At 37.3% G+C, this 22,891-nt stretch overlaps 1 protein-coding gene across 1 annotated transcript; it reads right to left on the minus strand.

Moving 5' to 3' along the window:
* Positions 1 to 918: 918 nt before the first annotated feature.
* On the minus strand, positions 919 to 22,561 carry ranbp10 (RAN binding protein 10). Its single transcript, XM_033967885.2, has 15 exons — positions 22,221 to 22,561; positions 16,016 to 16,127; positions 14,140 to 14,192; positions 8,276 to 8,443; positions 8,173 to 8,195; positions 6,122 to 6,306; positions 5,931 to 6,043; positions 5,653 to 5,761; positions 5,191 to 5,339; positions 4,917 to 5,118; positions 4,701 to 4,840; positions 4,249 to 4,400; positions 3,829 to 3,940; positions 3,293 to 3,434; positions 919 to 2,935 (listed from the first exon to the last, which is right to left on the minus strand). The coding sequence occupies exons 1-14, from the start codon at positions 22,417 to 22,419 to the stop codon at positions 3,304 to 3,306; spliced, it is 1,848 nt and encodes a 615-aa protein (XP_033823776.1). The 5' UTR covers positions 22,420 to 22,561; the 3' UTR covers positions 919 to 2,935; positions 3,293 to 3,303.
* Positions 22,562 to 22,891: the final 330 nt, after the last annotated feature.

Below are 22,891 nucleotides of genomic sequence, written 5' to 3' on the forward strand. Positions count from 1 at the left end.
CTGGAAAGGTGGAATGAAAAATCAAAACTTGTCAAATTGTTGGTCAGATAGAGACAGGGATGTTAAAAGTGTGAGGTGGTGGTTTCCCCAGAACACTGATCAAAGGGTTAATGGTTAAATTTAGGACAAGATAAATAATTGCAATAATATAATAGAAAAGTGTCCATTTTCATAATTGCTCAATTCTTCAGTCACTCAGTGATGGTCAACTTCTTGCACAAGGATGCAACTAACACGCACAATGCTGGAATTTGAGGATTTAGTTGCTACATTCACACAAACAAATCTAGGTGTCACATGGAAATGTAGGCTATTGTTGGCTATCTAAATGCCTTGTAGGGCTATTGCATTTTCTATAGCACTGTTAAAGTTGGGGACTTGGTTTCCTTTTCTAATAAATTCAGTAATATGAAAACTGATAGGAATTGATGTAGACATTTCCCAGCAGAATCCACAGCTGATGGCTTGCCTTGAACCTTGTTACCACTTAATTTGTCAGTGACTATAAAAGAAGCTTACCGCCCCCTACCGTCCAAAAAGTATTACAGGCAATATAGGAGTCCTGAGTATGGCCTATGTAGTTTATGATTATATGATTAAGGTTGCAAAGAACAGCTACTCAATTTGTTGAATAATGCCTTGAGTTTTTAGAAAAGAAAATCTAAAATGTGCATGTGAAGTTTATTTTTGTGCACCAAATTAACAAATTATAGCCTATATTATGCATTTTAATTTAATATGGCAATTTGTTATTGACACAAATTTTAAACTCGTAGCATTTGGGTATAGTGTCTTCACACATAAATATTAACCATTTCATTAACTGATTTGTAATTTGATTAAACAATTTGATTAAACTTAAATGAAACTGACATACACAACAATACATAATGGGTAAAAAAAGACAACGTAAGACAATAGCTTAAGGATGTATTTTAATAAAAATAATTCTGTCAAAATTAAGCATAATATTTGTTTTAACATGTTTCCAGTACATACTTTTTTCTATAATCTTTTTCATTTTTTATATTGTTTTTCAACTTTAAAAGTCATGCTAAGTGTAGAGTAATTCATTTCACACCCCCCACATTTGTAATATATATATATATATTTATATATATATAGAGAGAGATAGATTTGCTAAAACTCAACATGAAATTAAAACTATTGTGCACAGCTTGGTGTGACAATGCACTTTACATTTCTGTGACCTCTTTTGTAGGAAGTCCATATTGTAGGAAGTCCATATTTGGCTTCAAAAACTTTGTTGCCATTTCCATATAAGTTTACATCAATCACTGGGTCCTCCTCCTGATTCGGTCCACGGCTGTGTCCAAGCCTCAAATGAATGGAGAGCTGGGAGACTGAATTCAGAGTGAGTTGATCTTTTCAGGTACAACAAAGTAAAAAAAACAAAAAAAACAATACACAGGCCTACAAGCATACACAATTCTTTTACTGATGTGTATGCAGAGACATTCAGAGGTTGTTGTTCTAAAAAGCAGCTGGTTAAGTCTGATCACAAACTCTGTAGCAACCCCATAGTGAACTTGTGCACTCCAGGGCTATAACTCACCACAAAATTATAAAAAAAAATGTTTGGGAGTGCACTGAGCATGGAAAAAAAGAGATTTTGAAAAAAACATGTAAAATTAAGATATGCAATTCCTAAGCATATCCTATTTTAAATTCATAAATTCAGAGATTAAAAACTATTGGCAACTATACGGGTCCCGTACAATGAAGCAACTGTGTTAAGTGTCTGTTGTTGTCTACATCTAAATATAGCCTGGAATTCTGGGTAATTCAGTGTGTTTCTGTACTGAATGTGTGACCTCACTGACAGTGTTCTGTGTGCACTAAGAATTCACAGAATTGTCTAAATAATTCTGAAATGCTTGTAATTAAATAGAAATACCTAGTTCCAATTTATATATTTATAAGTCTGTAAGTCTGCACCTGTAAAATTACACAAGAACTTTGCCTTATTCAAACATACACTGAGCTTGTTAGGCTCCCTTTCAGCCTGATTTACTTTATGCAGGTGATAGGGGGTACGGACACAGTGTTAGAAGTGGAGAGTTATAAGTGTAGCTGTACCCCCTGCCACCTATATCCACATCACTGATTGGCTGACAGTCAAATTAGTGCTCAGACACCTTCAATTTGAGCATTTCACACCACCTTTACAACAAAGTTACAAGTTCTTTTTTTAGGTCTATTTTTAACTTGAAGAATGAGGTATACTTTCTATACAGATCATAAGACCAAGCAATCAGTTATTCTCTAGTGACCATCCTTGCTGAGGTTTAGTGCAATAAGTACATTTTAAATTACTCAAATCATCCTGAGATTTATAAGAACACAAAAGTTAAATGGTAGAGAAGAATAAGAATAAGAAAATAACTTGTGTGCTGAGCAGACTTGAAGCTAAAAGAAGTCACTTATGCAGTCCAAAAACTGCAATAACTAAAAACGATAATAATCTACCTATGAGAGAAAAAGCATAATCTCTTCTTTGAAATTTGGAAAAAGGCTGACTAATAAAAGGCTGCTACAGGTTTTGTGATCAGTGACACGATGAACAAGTTAAATACTGGTGTTAAGGAATCATCTCCAGCTCCAGGAGAAGAGAAAATATAGGGCCATTACAATTTGTAAAACTGTCCAGGATAAGCACAACAAACTGACATCAAATAACTAAAAATAGCTAGATAACAGAATAATAATTAATGATCTTTAAATAGTGTCACACATTTTATTTGATAATACTAAATTAAAAAGGAGACTTTCTTCACGGCTCTCCAGCGCTCCTCCGGTGAGGCGTAGTCTGACGTGACATCAAACGCACCAATCAAAACACATACTTGCTCCTTCTTCGCCATGGGAACTACCTGCTGAACATACCCCTCTCTCAGTGCTACTTTATGTTACCCTGTGAAAGACATGGATTGTGTACTGTATGTTAGGAACATAAGATTATTACAAATACAGCACATCTGCACTGCTGTATGGTCAGTCTGTATGTGATTCTTTATCACAGCCTTTGAAGTCAATCAATAAAATCAAAAGGTCAAAAACAAACCAGGTAAAAATGGTGCACTGTAGTTTTTTATGTATGTTTAACTAAGTATGGTATGTGTATTCTATAAGTATGTCCTTTTTTTTTTTTTTTTTTTTTACAATTTATTTCGACTATGGTTCCATAAAATAGATATCTTGAACAAGCTTAATAATGAATTAGCTACCATAAATATCAGTCAGTAGACTGTAGTAGTGTAATGTATCTCACCTGGCCATGGGCTAGTGCAAAAAGTTTTCTACTCTGGCAAAGGAGCAGGAGCCGGAGCGGACTCTGGCCATCAGCTCCACGCACTCTGTGGCTTGACCCAGTGCCAACATCAGGGGGGGTTGCTTGGGCAGATTCTGAGACTCTACTCAACATTCACATACAACAGAATATACATATGGGATCAGGATAGCAGCATTTACATGGACACAAGCCTAACAGACAGAAAAAAAATACTGTCCAATATTGTAAGGGAATGTTTAGGAAGGCCCTCCTCATTATTAAGTATTTAATAATAATATTTTCTTCTATTAAGTTTATATAAGTCAGGTTCATCTATAAAAGCTATTTTTGAGCCATGTCCTGTATTAGAAAAAAGCAACAATTGGTGCAATAATTTTTGCCCCTTTTAGCATTTAGTGTGAAATAGGTTCAATCATACTATGTCTTAAAGTAGTTTTCAAGTTTCTTTTGACAAAGTGGTGCAGACTAAAAATATCCCAGACCAAGTTTCTTCTATTATTGAGTGTGCTGCTTACCCAGTATGGCGCTGTTGAGTGCAGAGCAGAGTGCCTCTCTCTGTGTGGGATCTAACTGCTGTCCAACAGGGCAGTTCCATGGGTCAGAGTAAGCCAGCAAGCTAAAAGCATCCTTCACAAAAAATAAAAATAAAATATAATAATCAGTAATGACTTTGTATTGGTTGTAAGTTTGAGAAAATAAAAACTAGTATGTAGATATAAACAGAAGGCAAAGATAATGTCATTCACACTTTTTATTGGCACATAGGTCTCTGCTCTGTGCCATAAAGTAAAGAATACCGGGTAAGTACCATATCAGTTGAGAGTCATTGAAATAACAAATTGCAAACAGTGTAAAGAGATCCTTTTGGATATGACCTACAGATCTTGTCAAAAGCAATAATGTTATTGTAAAATAAAGCAGTGCTTCATTCATACCTGTAACATTTTCTTGTGCGTGTTGTTCTTGCCGTATTCTCGACACAACTGTTCACTGAGCGCCTGCAGTTCTCGTCCAAACTGGATCATCCTCTCAGTGGCTGCCTGGTTCCCTCCACACAGCTGTCGGCCATTACTACACTCCTCTGTGCCTGATGGACACACACAGGTCACCAAAGCACTTCACAACACAGACCCTACAACTGTGATTGGCCAATACTGGATATGTTGCACTACCACTGCAAAGAGTAAAACCTTATTGTGACAACTGCACTCTAACATGATTGAACACAATAAACAGTTTTCAAATGCAAAATAAAAACATGTCCCTGTTGCAGTGATTAGATATTTTAAATATGAAATATAAAACAGTAATAAACTCATTGCTTCTACTTTCTCTCATGTAGTGTATAAACATTACGCTTAATTCACAAATTACAAACAGGTCTGACCTATGACCCCATTGCCGATGCTGTTGTCATCTGGTTGAAGGATCTCTTCATGTTTGTAGGTGCCGTTCATAATTCGAGCAGTAGAGCCCTCTACCACTCCATTGGTGTAATGCTCTGCTTCTATCTCCATCTCACTGTCACTACAAATACATAGACACAAGACTTGTCAGACTATCTGCGCTTTAAATGTAAACAATGGTGTGAAGCGGAGTTCACCTTGTCTCTTGGTTGCTATGTGGCTGGCTTTTGGTGGAATCGGAGGAGTTGGACTCGGAGTAGTTGACAGATGAAGGGGAGGAGGAGGTGGAGGAAGAGGCTGAGGAGGATGCACTGGGATATTTGCTACTGCCCACAACCCCCTGAAGCTTTGTCTTGTTGGGAGGTGTCACTCCGTTACTGCAGGTGGGACTGTCTGTTCCTGGGACAAAGAAAGACTGTTAGCAGTGTTTTTTGAAAAAGTACACATGTGTGAGATGTCACACAACTGTACCTCTGGTGTGCTGGGGTGTGCTGTTGGGCCCGCGACAAGGACTGAGGTTTGGTGACCCTGGGTAACTGTCCTGGGACTTGGGCGAGCGGACGGTCAAACGCCGAACTTCACTGTCTGTACCATTGACCATTTCTACAAACTGACGACACCTAGAAGAGAAAGTAAGCAAGTACAACATAGCAACATTATGAATTGATGGCACAGAGGAAATTTATGTAATGGGAATATGGCTTATACTTGAATCTGAAAGCTGGCCAATTTGAGCAACAATGGACAAAATAAAGAAAAAGATCCCTCAAATGAATAAACAACTAACATATGTACCACACAAGTTGTATGTTCTGTTTAGGTTTGTGCTTAAATAAAAATTAAAAATATATAGTAACACATTATTGTGTTAATTCAGTACATTCTATATGCATGTGTAAATTAAGACTGGAAAGATAGAAGATAATGCCTTACTTCAACATGAACAGGAGGTTGGGGTTGTGATCTAGGAGTCCTGGGTACAGCTGCTGAGTATCTTCTATGGCTTCACCCACACGACCTGCCAGCACCAGCTTCTGTATTCCTGTAACAGTAGTCACACGTACATAAGGGGAATCACTGATCTTTGGTAAACAAACTATTACAGTATATCTGAAATCTGGGCAATGTGGTCAAACCATTGTGTGCTTAGAAACAATAGAATGTAATTATGCAAACTGAAGTAGATGTTGATTATGTGGTTTGTGGCTCACTTTGTCTGTTTTTTATCGATGACTGGTCCTCTTGTATCGTGGTCTGTGTGGCTCTGGCAAAGGCTGTTGCGGTGGCATAGTACCCATGATGCACCAGATAACTAGACACCATACTGCATGCAAAAACATAGGTAAAAACTATGCATTAATGTGGTCTTACTATAATGTATTGTCCAGCTGTTTGTGCTTACTTTTGCAGAACCCCTTGCCACTCCCCCAGTCTTTCTTCAATAGGGAAGCGAGCGATCATGCCGTGGATCTTGGCCCTCCACTCGCTCATGTAGTCTTCAATGTCAAAGACAAAGGGTTGCTGGCCAAAGTTAGCATCTACAATCTCTCCGGGAGTTTGCAGGCCCACAGTGGGATACAGGTTTGGCTGTAAAAGAGCATTTTACAATGATTTTGACCTATACAGATTCATCTAAAATATACCACATGAATGTATTTAAAGTGGTAAGAAATATAAATAGATTTGTTCACTGACCCCTTGTGGTAGCTCAGACATTGACCATAAAACATATTTGCGTCCATCATTAAAGACCAAACTCAAACTATTATCCTTGGATAGAAATTGCATCAACCACCCCAAAAAACAACCAACATCAAATAAACATAGCCTATGTTGACTAGAGTTTCACTTAGGCATTTATGCAGTTTAACAGAACAGACCACCAATGTAATGTTAAAGAGTTGTTCTTTACAAGCTCTTGTAAGCACATATGTAAAAGTAGGGTTATATGTTTATAATTACAAAGGTCTCAGGCATGATATAAAAATGAGCACTTGGTTAAATGTTGGTTAGGTTTAACAGCAGCTGGTAACTCCATCTGCTAGTGCAGCCTTGGTGGCAGGACGCCAACTGTGATTTGCTGTCCCTGTTCTATTCTTGACACCGTGTTGGCTGGTAAAAGCGGCTTTCTCCGGCAAAATGCCCCTGCTACAGTGACCAGAGTTTTTCAAGTGCCAAAGTCCCAAGTGCCAAAATAAAGCGCAGTGGGACACAGTGGAGACCTGGCAGATCTCAGGTCCACTGTAACATACTGTATCACTCTGGCAGATCCACTGTAACACACTGTGTCACTCTGGCAGATCTCAGGTCCACTGTAACATACTGTATCACTCTGGCAGATCCACTGTAACACACTGTGTCACTCTGGCAGATCTCAGGTCCAGTGTAACACACTGTGTCACTCTGGCCGATCTCAGGTCCACTGTAACACACTGTAACTCTGGCCAGCCTCAGTCCACTGTAACATATTGGTTACTCTGGCAGATGTCAGGTCCACTGTAACACACTGTGTCACTCTAGCAGATCTCAGGTCCTCTGTATCGTATTGTGTCACTCTGACAGATCCACTGTAACACTCTGTCACTCTGGCAGATCTCAGGTCCACTGTAACACACTGTGTCACTCTGGCAGATCTCAGGTCCAGTGTAACACGCTGTCACTCTGGCAGATCTCAGGTCCTCTGTAACATACTGTGTCAGTCCGAACTTACAGCCTCACATGGAAACACTTGGTACATCTGTTTGGAATTACACACAGTTGTTTTGGCCTCTCATGGCTTTGCACAGCAAGGACATGGTGGCCAAAATATACATTTTAGATTAAATTTAACTGCCATTATGTCAAAATGTTATGCATTAGTCACAAAGTCATCACTCCATGAAACATAATGCATTTTAATACAATCCTTGGAAGAGTTGGTATTCAGTATTTTAGCCATATGTTCATGTCCTGTGCAAATTGTAGGTTGTAAGGCAAAAGTGGATTGGTAATGAGTTAAGACATGCTCTATGCATCAAGGGGTGGTGACAATGTATACAGATAAGTGCTACAGCATCATCATAAGTGAAAAATACAGATTAAACTGTTGAGTCACTTCCAAAACTCCAGCTAACATATTTCCTGCTGTACATATCAATCCTAATAATCTTAATATTAAATAAATCAATGGGTTAATGCACTACAGCCCTAAAAACTTCACAGTGAAACGAGCTTTAACCTAACCTTGACAACACAAAAAACAAAATAAAAGGCTAAGTTTTGTCAAGCTTCTCATAGCACCCCTCACGCTTGTTATGATGAGCTACTGCTATAGCCACCGATGCCATGGGACTGACCACCACAAATGAACACATTCATACAAAACTGGCAGAAAATCCAGTTACTGGGTTCTTAAAACATCAAAAGCATGCAAAAAAACAAAAGAATGCAAAACTGAAATGATAAAATACTTACAGGGAGGTCTGTGAAGGCAACACCTGCAGAATAAAAAAAGAAATGTAGAATTTTTAAACAATTTGTTATGGTTTTCAAAATATAAAAGTCAGCAATAACCAACCTAGACTTATGCCATTTTTGGTGTAAAAACATGTGTTGTTGATTAGGTTCACACAGCAGCCAATCACATCTCCAGTGGTGAAGGTCGGCCCATACGGCTGTCCTGTCCCAGAGGAGCAAAAGGAGTGGCCATCATCTCCGTGATAACCATATGAGTGCTTGTCCCATCCTAAAAGAAAGCAAGGATTAGGGTTAGCGATGTAAATTTCATTGTTGCGCGCACACACACACACACACACCCACACCCCACACACACACACACACACACACACACACAAACACACATATTTAAATTGAGGAACACATAAAATCTGAAATCTTTTGTATAGTGTGTCCTTGTAATGATGTGATGTCCAGAGTAGCCAGCAGGAGGCGTTGAATCTCACAAAGGAAAGGTGAGTCAGCTGGCCCATGCAGTGCCTCTGTAGCCATATTCACACCCACATTACTTTTAATGTAAGCTTTAGCTTAAGAAAAACTACTATTCCCAATAATATGCATTAGCTCTAGAAGTCTTCCCGGGTACAACAAAGTGTCTGTTGGGACTTCCCTATAGTAACCACATCAGAGTCAGAGCACACAAGGCCACACTGTTCTGTATGTTACATTAGAAAGTGTGTGTGGATTTTACAGACACTTGTGAGTGAGGCATGTCAGGTCTGTCCCCACCACAGCACTGTTGCTCCGGCCTGATAAAGTAGTGCTGCGGGCTGATAGCATGTTTTAGCTGTGCTAAGCACACAGCACATGTGGTGCGTCAGCTCATTACTACAGTCCGTACATTTCTCTGGTAGAGCTAGAATCAAGTTTACATGTAACCTGGCCTTTTCTCTATATGACCAATGAGGGCAGTTTTGAGGTTACATGGAGCTAGATGAATGACAATATCAATCTAATTGTTAGGTAAAATGATAACTTTACATTACTAACATAATTTAACTGCATAAAAAGATAATATTTCCCCAGTGCTAAAATGTGTGGTTCAGTAGTGTGTATGCATTCTAGTACACAAATGCAACTAACCAGATAAGCCAGTACAGTCAAATACAGTTAAAGAAATGACCTTTGACACAGATAACTCCTGTGCGCGTACACTCTGTTGTGTGGCTGTAATATATGTTTGTGTTGTTTCTCCATTTGAATATTCTCTCAAGTTTCACAGACTTCATATAAAATACAGTGATTAGTAAAAGACTTTATGGCTGCGGGATGTTTTGATTTACAATACAGTATGTTCCACCAAGAGCTGTACTTTTGACCCTTTCAGCTCTTTACAGTTCAGTTTTAGCCATGGACTTAACCAGTAATGACAAAACAAATAATGTTTTTTTATTTTTTTATTACATTAGATAAAGTCCTTGAAACTCCAAAATGTTGTGAAGCACAGTCACTGCCACTCCACAATACAACATTAATATGATCATCCTCCTATAACTAAACCATTTGAGCTGCTGTCTCCTCAATCACAGCATTCATGTCATTGCCAAAAAGCAAAGCAGGGTTAGTGAAAGTAGGTTGTAGTGAAGTAATATTAAACATGCACTTGTACAGTATGTTTGTAAACAACCACCCAGCACGGAACATTAGCTTTTTCACTTTGCATTGCTGTGTCTTTATTTTACATTTAACCCCTAGTCTCTAGTTTATTTTGTGTTGCCTTGAGTGTGTACAGGCTATAGTGCTGTGTGTATGCAGAGGTATTAGATTAATCTGCTGACAGGGATATTGCCTCTAAAGCCAGGCTCACTGCTCCAACATGCTAATGAAATGGGCAGGACTCCACAGCAGGATCAGACACAGAGGTCAACAGTGGAGAACATTGTACTATTAAGGGACGCACACATAAATAAACGTGTGCCAAATGAGAAGTGTGGTAGTGTACGCGGGGAAGGGGGGTGATGTTCCATACGGATTGGGCCATGACAGCAAATTTGGAAAGACTGTAGTAGAGTATAAGACTGGTGGTAATAACTACTATTAAAAACTATTATCTATTATTATTAACTATTTTTATTTTGTGCTGAAAATTGCATTCTATTCTCTACAAAAATTTGTTTTAAATCACAATTATGGTATTTCACCTTTTTCTAATCAAATTACCGGTGTTGTGTGAAATTTGAATACTGTGACAATACTACATTGTAGTACAATACATCTGGTATTTAGGTAGGGAAGGGCGGTAAATTGTATTTAAATATTATATCATTCAATTTCAGATGATAATCTCAGTCCATTTAAATATATTTGTTTGAGGTTATTAGACAAATGTGAAAATGTCTGTAAAATTCATCAGCTCTATTTGCAATTAATAAAATTATATTCTCAATATTGTCATTTTGCATATATTTAAAAGAGTCACAATATGATCTGTTTTTGATCATCTGCCCACCTCTGGGCTGAAAACTTGCCCAGGTTACAAATGTTAGTGACTTAAAGACTGCCTTGGACTACCTCTGGGATATTGTGAATATATATCACATTATGTCACATGACTGTTTTACAGAAGCTTGTCATACAGGGAAAACCTGACTGCAGGACACAGGATGTCTGAATCCTGATCTAAGGACAAACAGCATCCAAACACTGTCTGTGTTAAGGCAATCAGCAGTAATCTGTCTACCAGCCTCACTCACCATCTGGAACAGGGTCCTAGCAACTAAAATGTGTTGCATTTTTATCATCTGGGGAATAATTGCAATTCAATCCAAATCACAGTTTCAATGGTCAAATTCAGGATATGGAAAAGGCTATACGTACAGATTTTTGCAATATAATATCTTTTCATTGCCTAGGACGCCCAAGAGTACACACTTCTACAATACTTTACAAATAGCCTAGAATCATATCATGCCTCCACAATTACCATTACCAGACATGATTGTAGTAATACATACAGATGATATCTGTCTTTATGGCTGTACAAAAAGCATTAGAAATTAAATAAAAGTAATTAGCACTGTATCATTGACAAAAATAAATATCTATGCTATGCTAGAGACTAGAGCAAAAGAAAATCTCACAGTTAAAATGTATTACTCATTTCTGTCAAAAAACAACCAACATACAAATCCAAAATAAACAATGCTGCTTACACTTGGATGTTAGCCTTGAGGTAACAGACACTCCTCTTGTTTCACAGCTACAGTCATCACACCAATGTGTCTAACAGCACTACAGGTGTTTTGAGGAGGAATTCAAGCAACACTAAATATTTTCTTTACTAGCATGGAGCAGTTCAGTAAGCACTTGTGTCTACACTGAGCCGTTTCATCTCTTGTTTGATATTTGACATTTGTGATCAAAAAGAGAAAGAGAAGCAGGGCCATCTTTGCACTACCCCATTGTCTGAGAACGAGCTGAACAATAGATACTATTTACTTTTTATTATCATGTATTTTTAGGGTGACAAAACTGTTTAAAGATTCAATAAAAATTATTTCATTGACTTTGATAAAAAAAACCCAAAAAAACAAAACACTGTATTCTCATGAAAAAAACTTGTGAACAACACAACTGTGGGAGGTACTGTGGCTGATGACAAAGCTGACCCTCTGGTCAGGACAGATCTTGACAGGTCAGTGAAGCCAGTCCAGTGGGACTGGATAGAGCGAGAAGCCCTGGATCAGTGTGCCCGAGCCAGAGGAGTGGTCTGATTGTGTGGGGAAAGACCTAGCCTTTAGTCGCCTCTGGGACACTGTGACTGCACTGCTACTACTCACATTCAGTGGTGGAAGGCAATGTACAGATAGTAAAGTACTAGATTTATGTAGAATTTTTAGGTATCTGTACTTAACTTTACTAATTTTACAGTGGAGACTTTTTTACTTTTACTTCACTACATTTGAGAACAGGTTTTTGGACTTTTTACTCCACTATATTTTTCAATAGGACTAAAAAGTACTTTTCCATATTTTTATACACATTTTTAAATAAAAATCAAGAAATTGATTCGTATTGTTACTGTTGACCAAAATATGTATATTTTTTTAAACAATATCACTACATTTAACATTATAACAAATTAACAACACTGTGAATTACTTTTACTTTTTACTGTTAAAGTATATTTTTAAATGGATTCTTAAAAGAATCACATGAAAAAATCTACTTAAAGAAAAGTATTGATTTTTACTTGAGTACCTTTTTACCTCTGTATCTGTACTTTTAGATAAGTAACAAAATTGAGTATATCATCCACAGCTGCTCACATTTATATTGTGAACAGTATTCAGTCACTATGATAGGAATGAGCATCATTACATTTTAGATATAATAGGCAGTGTTTGTCAGTTATCCATAATTCCATTAGCAATGCAAGTAATAACATATATTGAACGCGTTTGCCTTTTGGATAACATATGACTAATATTAAAAGCTTTATTAACTCATTATCTAGCAAGGACCTATTAATTGATAATAACAAATCATATTTTTGTAATTACCAACCTTCTTCTGAATTTAAATCAGAAAAATAAGTTCATCGTAATCAGATATGCACAACATTTTAAATCATTGCATAATCCAAGTCTTACAGTCCAAAAATAATTTCCATGTGAAGTGTGGTTTGGGCGAGATTAGTAGAAGGTCAGGCCACGGTGTGTCATAGCTCCATAAGACAGCGACATGCCTCAACATGTCCTCTCCTTATACCTCACATTAGGAAAAACACTTAAAGGTCCTATATTACACAAAATGGATTCTTGTGAGCTTTAAGTCATGTTATAATGTTGTTACCTGTTTTATATTTCATTCAGACATGTTTGAGTAATCCTGGTGTATTAGTCTGGCAACAATTTTCAAGTTAACAGCTACCTTTTACCTTTAGTTTAGTGGAGATTGGCACTTACAAGACTGAAATTATTCAAATGATTGTAGTGAAGGTGTATGGCGTATCTGGAGTTTAAAAACACAGTGGAGCATTTTCTGTGCTACCTCATGACATCACACGGTGGAATAGAGTGTTTTCTATCTGAGAAAAGAAGTAAGGTTAAATATGCAGGGCTTGTGTGGTAAACATGTGTGAATGAAAAAAACACAACTCTGGGTATGTTTTTTGATGCAGAAAATATAAAATATGTAGGCCCCTTAAAACACAAACACACCAAATAATAAAAAGTTTACATCTTCCTCAAAATTCAGAAATTCTTGCAGCTTTTAGCACAGCACAAAATAAATGCTCTAATTCATTTCTTGACATAAACCTAAAGTCTAACCATCTGTTCCATCTGTGCAAAAAATATCCATCAGTCAAATAGTAACACATCAGGTAACATTAAAAAGGGAGTACTGTGATATGTTCAACTAATGGTAATCAGCCAATAGATCATGATGGGAGCCACTAGTTTTATAGACAGAGCTGTCTCATCACTGCAGAACATGCGCAATACTGATTTTAGTGCTCATAGTTGGGTAAGCAGCACTCATAGTTAACCACTTAATTAGGAACCAGCTCTCCATTACTGCTTTTTCACTGGTGTTTGGTCCCAGCACTCGTTTCTACTACTTCAGGTTCAGCAGACTGGGACTGGCCATAGCTTCACATAATTTCAAAGATAAAGCGAGACTGAGGTAACCGTTTTCATATTATTTTAGCCATATGGTGATCATAAAGACAAATCTATGAGACATGGGATCTGTAGCAATGTTTTTGTTCAGTTCAAAATGTCTCCAGGTTGTTTGGCTCATCCCAGTGAGTGAATGTTACTGCTGGAGATTGACATGATGAAGTGCCTGCTATATATGGGCTGTTTGGTGGACTGACCTTGGGTATCCTCACATGACCCCATCTCATGCACACCTTCTCAACCCATTCACCCACACCTCAGTTTTGATTCCTTATATACTCAAGTTCTTCAAGTTACTCACCCGGTAATCTGTTCATGTTGACCCCCTGCGCAGACAGGCCTATACCCATGTACCTGCAAACACACACCAAAAAACTGATCAGAATTCACAGCAAAAACACATTTTTATCTTGTATTTCCAACATGTTTAGTGAAATTGTTACATGGAAAATGACTTTCAACAGAAAAGGTGAAGCATAGAGGTATGTCACAATAATCCTTTAAAATATCAGAACAACATATGTCACAATAAAATCAGTTAATAAAGTAGAAATGTCAGGAAGAATGAGGGATTACACCGTATCAATTGAGATTAAATTATTAAAATCTGCACTTTTAGTTAAAATAATAGTTTTGTTCTGTCCAAGTGCAAGGACAGTGAGAGACCTCATTATTCCAGTCTGATACAGGGTGTGCTTGTTCTCTGTTAAAACACTGGGGCTCAGAAAGAAATTACCATCTGACAAGAAGTCTTGAAAGGTTGCTGTATGTCTCGACAAGCTAGAAATCAGCCAATTATTGCTGCTGACCAATTAACACATTAAAACACAAACATCTAGGCTTTTCAAACAGACCACAAGAAGACGATGGTCATCAGTTGGCCACAATGAATTATGAGGAGACTATCCCCGCCTTTTATAGCTGACCGCTTTAATGTTCTCATGTAAAAAGTGGTTTTAGGAGGAGGCTTGCTAAAAATAAATCTCTCACATTTCAAAACATGGATACCGTTTTCATGTGTCAAGTGTTCCTATGAAGACACGCCTGCATAACATTTGCTTTGTACCCCACAGCTCAACTTGCTGCCCTACCAGACTTTTCAAACAGAATTTCCAGTTTGGATCCCAGTTTATAACAGGTCAAAAGGTTGAGGCAAGAAAACAATAATACTACTTTTAGCTATCAAGAAAATAGAAGTAGAGCTAGAGACTGTAATTATTTAGCAAATAGGATGTTCACTGTTAGTGTAAACATCAAAATATCCTGTTTTTTAATATAAAAAATCTAAACCTTTTTGAGACATTGTATTATTTTAACAATCAGTAAAATGCACAAAATGAATGACTCCATTTGTGAAAATGGGGTTGAGCATTAAGTAAAGGTCTGAAAGGCTTTTTACTGAACCGTTTTGAATCACTTTGAAATATATTGTATCGAATTGTGGTGAATCGAAAGTGCACTGTATTGAGATGCATGTTGTGGCCTATGCATCAAGTATGTATCGTATCGACAACTTCTTACCCAGCCTTAATCCTGAATGTGGTTGAAATGCACACTCCAAATAAAAATCCCATTTTAAGCATAAATCACTATAGCAATATTTAACAAAAAAATATACGATTCTTTTTTTTTTCAAAATCATGCAGGCCAGTGTGCACCACAGTGAAAAAAAATATTCTGCATAAATTGTAACAATATTTGGACTTTTAGGCATTTATCACAGATTAAAAGCTTCCTGCACTTGACAATAGATATTTACATAGCAAGATAGAGCTTTTTAGGAGTCTGGGGTTTGTTGCTGAGCCATGATTGCACTAAGGTTGGCTTGTTGGTAGTTGCTGACTTACTAGCCATTGTACCTAAACAGGTAATAAGGAATCTATATTAGATAATAAGATGCAGTGTCTTTTGTATCCAGAGCAGCTAATGTAGTGCATAGTGTCTATTTATTTTAACATTTACAAGAATTATTTATCTCTCTGTACACACTTTAAATATGTGAGAAAAGAGACTTTAAGAGACATAGCAATAGCCTTACATATTTATGGGCACAAGTTAATGTTCTACAGAGGAAATTATAATACCTACAGAACTGAAGTCTGTGCTATTTTGATTATAACCATTTAAATTGCTTTTACAGTTCATCTTGTACCCGACTGCTCGTACTTAGTACTTACCCATCTCGACCTTTGCTGACAATCTTGACTTCAAAGTAGTAAATCCCACAGGCCGCCGGGATGGGGTGTGTCGCGCGCACTGATGCCGCATCCTTGTGGTTCTTCCCGTGACCTGCAACAGGACAGCAAAGAGGGGTGCGGTGAGGTTTATTATAATTTGTCTAATAAAAATACCTTTTTGTCCAATAGAAACACCTTATAATACCTCAATTTTGTAAAATGAATGATTAAACTAACAGAAAAATGTGTTCCTTGTAATAGTTGTAATACTTGGATAGAATTCTGTTCTGTATGGAAGGAATCCTCTTCCTATGTCATATATCTCAGAGCTACTTTTCAAATTTTCAACTACCATTTGACTGGTGTAAAACTAGAGTAAACACCATCATCATTATCCCAGCAAACAAAGTAACAGTAGTTAGAAAAACATCAAAACCTGTCCTAAAGGTTTCACAGTTAATGCAACTAAAGACCCCAACACACCAACAACCTTATACTTGCAAACTTTTAAAGTAAAGATATAAATACTGGGTCACTAAGCAACTTTATTGTGTCTGCATGGACCAATTAGACTGAAACATAACAATCATTAGAATCTGTCATTTTAGATTCAGATGGCTGCTTATGCAATCCCTACGGCCATAGAAGAGAGAGGGGCAGAGTGTGCTCAGCCAAGCGTTGTATAACCCCCTATCAGGCTTTGACACTACATGTGCATCCCAGTTTGTTACATGTAATCACAGGATTGAATTGCCACGGGTTGGCCTGGCTGCATACATAAAAAGTCACAGAGAGCCCCATTTGTGTGTGCATGAATGCAACGAAGATGGTGTGTAACCCTAACCGGAGCAGCTGGCGGTTAGCAGACACCTTAGCACTGCTGCTTGTGTCTGTGTGTGAGGGAATAGAGAGGGCTTTGGCCATTAATGTGGAGCCATCTGGACATATACAGGACAAGGCTGGTTCATGTAAGGCACCAAACACACAGCCACATGATTGGCAAATCTTCCAGTTTGGGCCTATCCCATTTTATGCAGGCTGTAGTCAGACCAAGGACATTAGAATACATTAGAATATAAACATTGCAATTGAATCAAAATTGCTGTTTGAGTTGGCGTAATCATCAAATCACAAAAGCTGCAGTAATTTGAGAATAGAACGTCCTCTGCAAAGATCAAAATATCAAGTCTTCTTATAAACAAATCTTATCTGTACCTGTAGTTTAGACCTCTGCAAATACACACTGAAGTGTATGGGAACTTTGTATAAGTTACTGCAATCAGTTCATATTTACAATGTGCACTCTGAACCAAACCATCTCATCTAATCACAATACTTTGCATAACAATGACTATTAGATTTTTTTTTTCTAAAATAGTGAAGCCCTATATGACCGGCAGGTTTGGTTTTATGTCCACTGTGTGTACAAAACTGTTTTTAGTAAGAATTAAGCAGTTGTATCCAGAGCTGCTGTATGCGCTATTCGCCAGGAGATATTAAGGCCCCCGCATAGTAGTATATAAACAATCCTCTTTAAAAACAGGAGGTGGTTTTCAGATTTCAAAATGTGATGTTGTCATGCTCTTAAATGGGAGGCAAGAACCACTTTTCCCTGTTGATTATATTGTACAATTTGTGATCTTTACATAAACATAAGATATATTTGTAGGCCTTGCTATGGATTTTAAAACTATCTGCAAATATCAGTTATTGTCCACAGCAGCACGCCATATATCGGATATTGGTATTTGCTCAAAGAATTCACATTGGACCATTCCTGTTCTCTGTAATACTGAAATATAATAATGGATAAATTTAGGGAGTGGATATAATATGGCAATGGCTTGAGTGGGGCATGATTGTGGAGCTGCAGCAAACACTTCATTAAATTATGAGTTTATGCATTATTAACCCCAATGATTTTAAATCTGACTCTTTATTTATATTGATATTGTCGTGCAACCCCACACTTGATGTTTGTGTGCAATTGTCTGCTGCAGTGGTTCCAGTGAGTGTCTAATTTTAGCATGTCCTCATGAAACAAGTCCTCAGTGGGCCCGCAGGTCCCTTTACAACTACACACAGGACAGATGACAGGGGTTAGTTTACCTATTCCACTGGACCTCTCCTACAATGAAATTAAGATGTGGTATTTGGAATAATATTTCCTTAAGTGACAGAGTTTTGTTGTGAAAACAACAAAATACGATATAGAACTATGGGGCAAAAAATGCTAACCTTGTAGCCAGACCTCTACAAACAGTTCTAAAATGCCCAGGATTCTTGTGTCAGTTTAGCATGTTCATGTCCAAACTGTGGCCTGGAGGCCAAACGTGGCCCTAAGATCAATTGTTCCAAAATAAATAAGCAATACCTTTACTGCAAGTTTAGAAAAACCTTCACCATCATAACCTCAGTATCAAATGTTCTGGTGTGAGACAAACCTTATCTTTAGGTCCCAGGCTGCTTGGTCATATCTGCTAATTGCACATATTTGAATACTGCATTGATCACCAGCCTGGTTATGTATGTTTCCATAAAGAAAGTTTGGACACCCCTGGTTTAGCAGTTTATATTAGTCTTTTCTGAATAAAAGCTAGACAATATGACAATAACTAACGAATCATAATCTGACCCCACCACGCTGAGACAATATGCCATTCTCCGTGATGTGGTCATTCAATTCATCTCTTTGCTCAAACAGACACCTCCCTTTGGTTAGCCTTCTTCATGCTCTTACTTTGAGTGAGTGACAGGTGGATTTAACCAATCACAGTAAAGTGTGAACTCTCAGGAAAAAAAAAAATGTTGTAGTAGTTAGCTCTAGTTACTAGGACAGTTTGTGTTAGTGTTAGGGCTGAGCACTTCAGTTTATATTAGTAATTTCAAGTATTACACTGTTACAGTTATTAATAGAGACTATATGATAGCTCCCCATAATAATTTTTGTCCTTACAGTTTAAAAAGAATCTAATAAAAAATGTTTCAGATTAGAAGTGATATTTCTAAACTTTTGGTGATTAACTTCACAGTACATTCTATGGATGGACCAATCCAGCTTTTTTAGTTCTAATACTGATACCAATACTATAGCTTTAAGTATCTGCTGATACCCGATATCAACCGATACCAGTACAGAGACTGAAAACAGCATTTATTTCCTTAAAATGAAAATAAGATGAGACGGAATATATGTTACTAGTATTTATATTATTTATCTCTCAAGTAACTACAGAACAACTTTGTATAAATAAAAGTTCAAACATTATGAGACTTTCTGAGCCAAGTACGACCAGTAAATAGTCTTATTACCTCAATTTATATGTCCAAACAGGATGTCAACCAATATTTAGAGGGTGATATCTGATCCAGCAAATTTTTCCATATCGGGGCCAATATCTGATACCAGTATCGGATTGTGCAACCCTAGTGCAGTCACATTTTATGTGTACTTGAACCACAACAAAGACATTTACAGACAAGTTTTGGGACATTTTCTTCAGCTAACCCCGCAAAATATAAAGTTGTTATTTTTTATCAGTTCTGCAAACCTTTAGAACATAAACATCATTAAGTTGTAACTAACAATGAGAAATCTTTGTAACGTCATTTGAAATCAACCCCATGCACTGTAGATCAAAGTTCAGCGGTCCCCACTGCTGGAAATCTCACAAGTATGGCTATAATATAAACAGTAAGTGTGACTAAAACCATCAGTTGAAAGACCACAAAAATAATTATATCATATATGGTCAGCTGGCCCACAGCTGCAGTAAATAAAGTGTAAGAAACACCTCAAGGCAAGTATATATAAGAGCTAATAAAATGTTGAATGATGTAGCATTTAGGGATATCAAGAGTATTTGGTCAATTAGCAATCATTATTATTCAGGTCACAATAAAGTTTTTAAAAGGCCCATATTACGCTATTTTCTGTTCTGTGTTATAGCATTGTTTCATCAGCAAAAACATACCTAGAGTTGTGTTTTGTTTCATTAACACATGTTTAACATACAAGTCCTTCACATTTAAGCTGAGTTCTTCTCTCAAACGGAACACACTTGTGGTGTCATATGGTAATACAGCAAGTGCTCCACTGTGTTTTTAATCTCCACACACCTTCATTATTTGTATAATTACAGCCTTGGAATGGCCAGTCTACTGGACAAAAGGTAAACGGTAGCTGTTAACTTGAAAACTACTGCTTCATGACATCACAAGGTGGAACAAAGCATTTTGAGCTTAGGAGATACACATAAACTAAAAATGCATGATTACTCAAATGTGCATGAATGAAATAAAACACAGCTCCAAGTATACTTCTGAGGAGGTAATTTTAACATGGCTTAAAGCCCACAAGAATCAATTTTGTGTAATATAAGACCTTTAAATAAAATAATAATAATACTAATGGTGAGAATTTTAGAAGCAAAATGAAGTAATTTAATTATATCTATATCCAAAAAAGGAAATTTAATATTTTGTCTGTTTATGGGACATTAACATGGTCACATACTGGAAGAATGATAACAGTGTGAATGAAAGTGATTTAAGGATTTCACTATTATTTGGTCACGGTATCGGTAATGGTGAATAATTATAAATCTTTATCTTTGTGCAATAATCTTAACACTAAAATATGATATAGTAACAGTCCTAGTGGCTTGAGAAACAGTGTAAGGCCTATAGTTTGTTTCTCTGGCCACAGAAATTCTGTTATCAGAGTTGTTGTAACAACCAAGTTACTAAAATGTAAAAATATGACACACACTATTAAAGAAAAGAATAAAAATGGAGCATTTGGTCAAAATAGCATCAAAAACCTCAAGGGTGTGAGAAAGGAGCAGAGGCTACCAGGGGATAAAAGATATTTTGTCTAATATAGAGTAGGCCTATTTATGGCGACATCCCTGAATAATAGTTCACTGTCGTGACCAACAATTCAGCACAGGACATCAGTTACCTACTAGGAACATAGAGTTATAATGGAGTAATAATGATGCATTACAACTCAACATTACAAAATACAAAAGTTGTTCCCAGTCTGACAGACACACACAGCAGGACAGGACACCTCAAGGCCCTTGTGTATCCTCTCATCCACAAGCCAAGGTTTTCTCCTATGATCATATAAAGACAATTGAACCCCATAAATGTGGTGCTACTATGAGCTAACAGAACAGGTCTGATGAAAGGGGGCATTAACAGAAGCAGACACTTTGTTTTTATTCGTGAAGTGAATATTTTAAACAGGCCAGTAGGCGGGCCTAACAGGCCTAACAGTTAGCAACTAATTTGACCCCAACAATAGCAAGCCTTTTAGTCATTTAAACAAGAAGAGAACATTTGGCCCATTGAAATGCGCAGAGAGGCCTCCTCCATCACATAAACAGCTGAAAAAACTGTTAGGACATATACAGACTGACCTGGCTGCTCTTTGCACATCTCAGGAGGAAAAATAACATTTACTAAGCTTTATTAAAACTAAGTAACAAAAAGACTGCCACTGGAAAATTTTTGAAATAAACAAATTGATTGTAACATTTTAGTTACTACTTAACAACACATTATAACAGGGGATACGTTGGAATTCAACACTCGTTATGGTAAAAAACATCAAGTAGGATTGGTGCTTTTTTCATCGTGGCAAAGCTTAAAATCCCAACAACATTCGGGTTAGCTAACGTTAGCCAGTTAGCTTATCGGCTAACTAAGGTTATTAATGTCGCTTATTGGAAGATTATCTTGTTTTAACAATCCCTTTTTGGAAAATACATTTACCTTTACTAGTACCATGTCACTGTCAGTACGTACTAGTATGTCAGTGCAGCCTTCCAGTAAAACTATGGACAATAGCAGATGCATAGCTACTTTACAGCAAAACAATTACAATTCAAACGTCAGATAAACAAAGGGAAGCCTCGTTGTTGAACATTATTTCAGTTTGTTGGATCAAAAAAGGATGTATTTGTGTTAACGACTTCACTGTCACCCATTTTGACATTCCTCTGCTTTTGAGAAACAAAGCCAGGTTATAGGACAGGAGAGGCAGCTCAGACTAGATTTACCAGGACTACACGCATACACAACCAACATAATCGCATACAGTGTATGTGTGTGTGAGACCCTCCGCAACAACTCAGGGTTAAGACCCACGGCTGTTGTACAACTTCTTCAGACCTGCGCGGATATAGCCAGCTCTAACCTTTGTAATGGACTCGCAGGTTGTTCTGTGACAGCCCAATATAGCTGTATTTATCCTTGGGGCTCCAGGATCGGGGTAAAGGGGTCTCTTCCTCGTTCACAGCCGGGTAGAGCCGTTTCAGTCGGTCGTTGAGTTCGTGCTCTTGGTAATTAAAAACAGGATCCACTAAAGGCAAGCTCCCGACTGCAACCTCTGCCATAACTGGCTTTTGTCTGGTATCTATATGCGTTTCTTTCTATCCAAAGCCCCGTTCTTGTCCGCTGGTGCTGAGAGCAGAGAGTGAGAGGGACTGTGGGGAGAAAATAGCAGCGGTGTGACATCCCCGGATAAGCACCAGAATGTACTGTAGGCTGGAACAGTGCCGTTTGGGTACTGTAGTTCAGTCGCATTTGAACATACATTGTCGGTAATAGTTATAATTTAGATGCCAGGGTTGTCTTTTAGAAGGTAATTGATTAAGATTCATTATTTGAGTATTTATTGACGATACAGACTAGTTTTGCCCGTTCCTGTACAACTTTTGTTTACTAATGTTTAGTAATTAACGTACATATTAGCACAGAGAATCAACATGAAATATACACGATAGTTCAGTTATAACTGTGTCCAATGACATATGTAAATGTTATATTTGTCCAACAAGAACAATATTTATGAGAACATTTGTTAGT

The sequence above is a fragment of the Periophthalmus magnuspinnatus genome, chromosome 6, assembly GCF_009829125.3.
Source record: "Periophthalmus magnuspinnatus isolate fPerMag1 chromosome 6, fPerMag1.2.pri, whole genome shotgun sequence".
Classification (NCBI taxonomy): domain Eukaryota; kingdom Metazoa; phylum Chordata; class Actinopteri; order Gobiiformes; family Gobiidae; genus Periophthalmus; species Periophthalmus magnuspinnatus.

Coding starts and splice junctions, on each gene's coding strand:
- ranbp10 (XM_033967885.2), bottom strand. CDS start 22,419: ATGGCAGAGGTTGCAGTCGGGAGCTTGCCTTTAGTGGATCCTGTTTTT. Junction 16,128..22,220: donor CCTGCGAGTCCATTACAAAG/GTTAGAGCTGGC, acceptor GTCCTGTTGCAG/GTCACGGGAAGAACCACAAG. Junction 6,307..8,172: donor TTGCCTTCACAGACCTCCCT/GTAAGTATTTTA, acceptor GCTCTTTTACAG/CCAAACCTGTATCCCACTGT.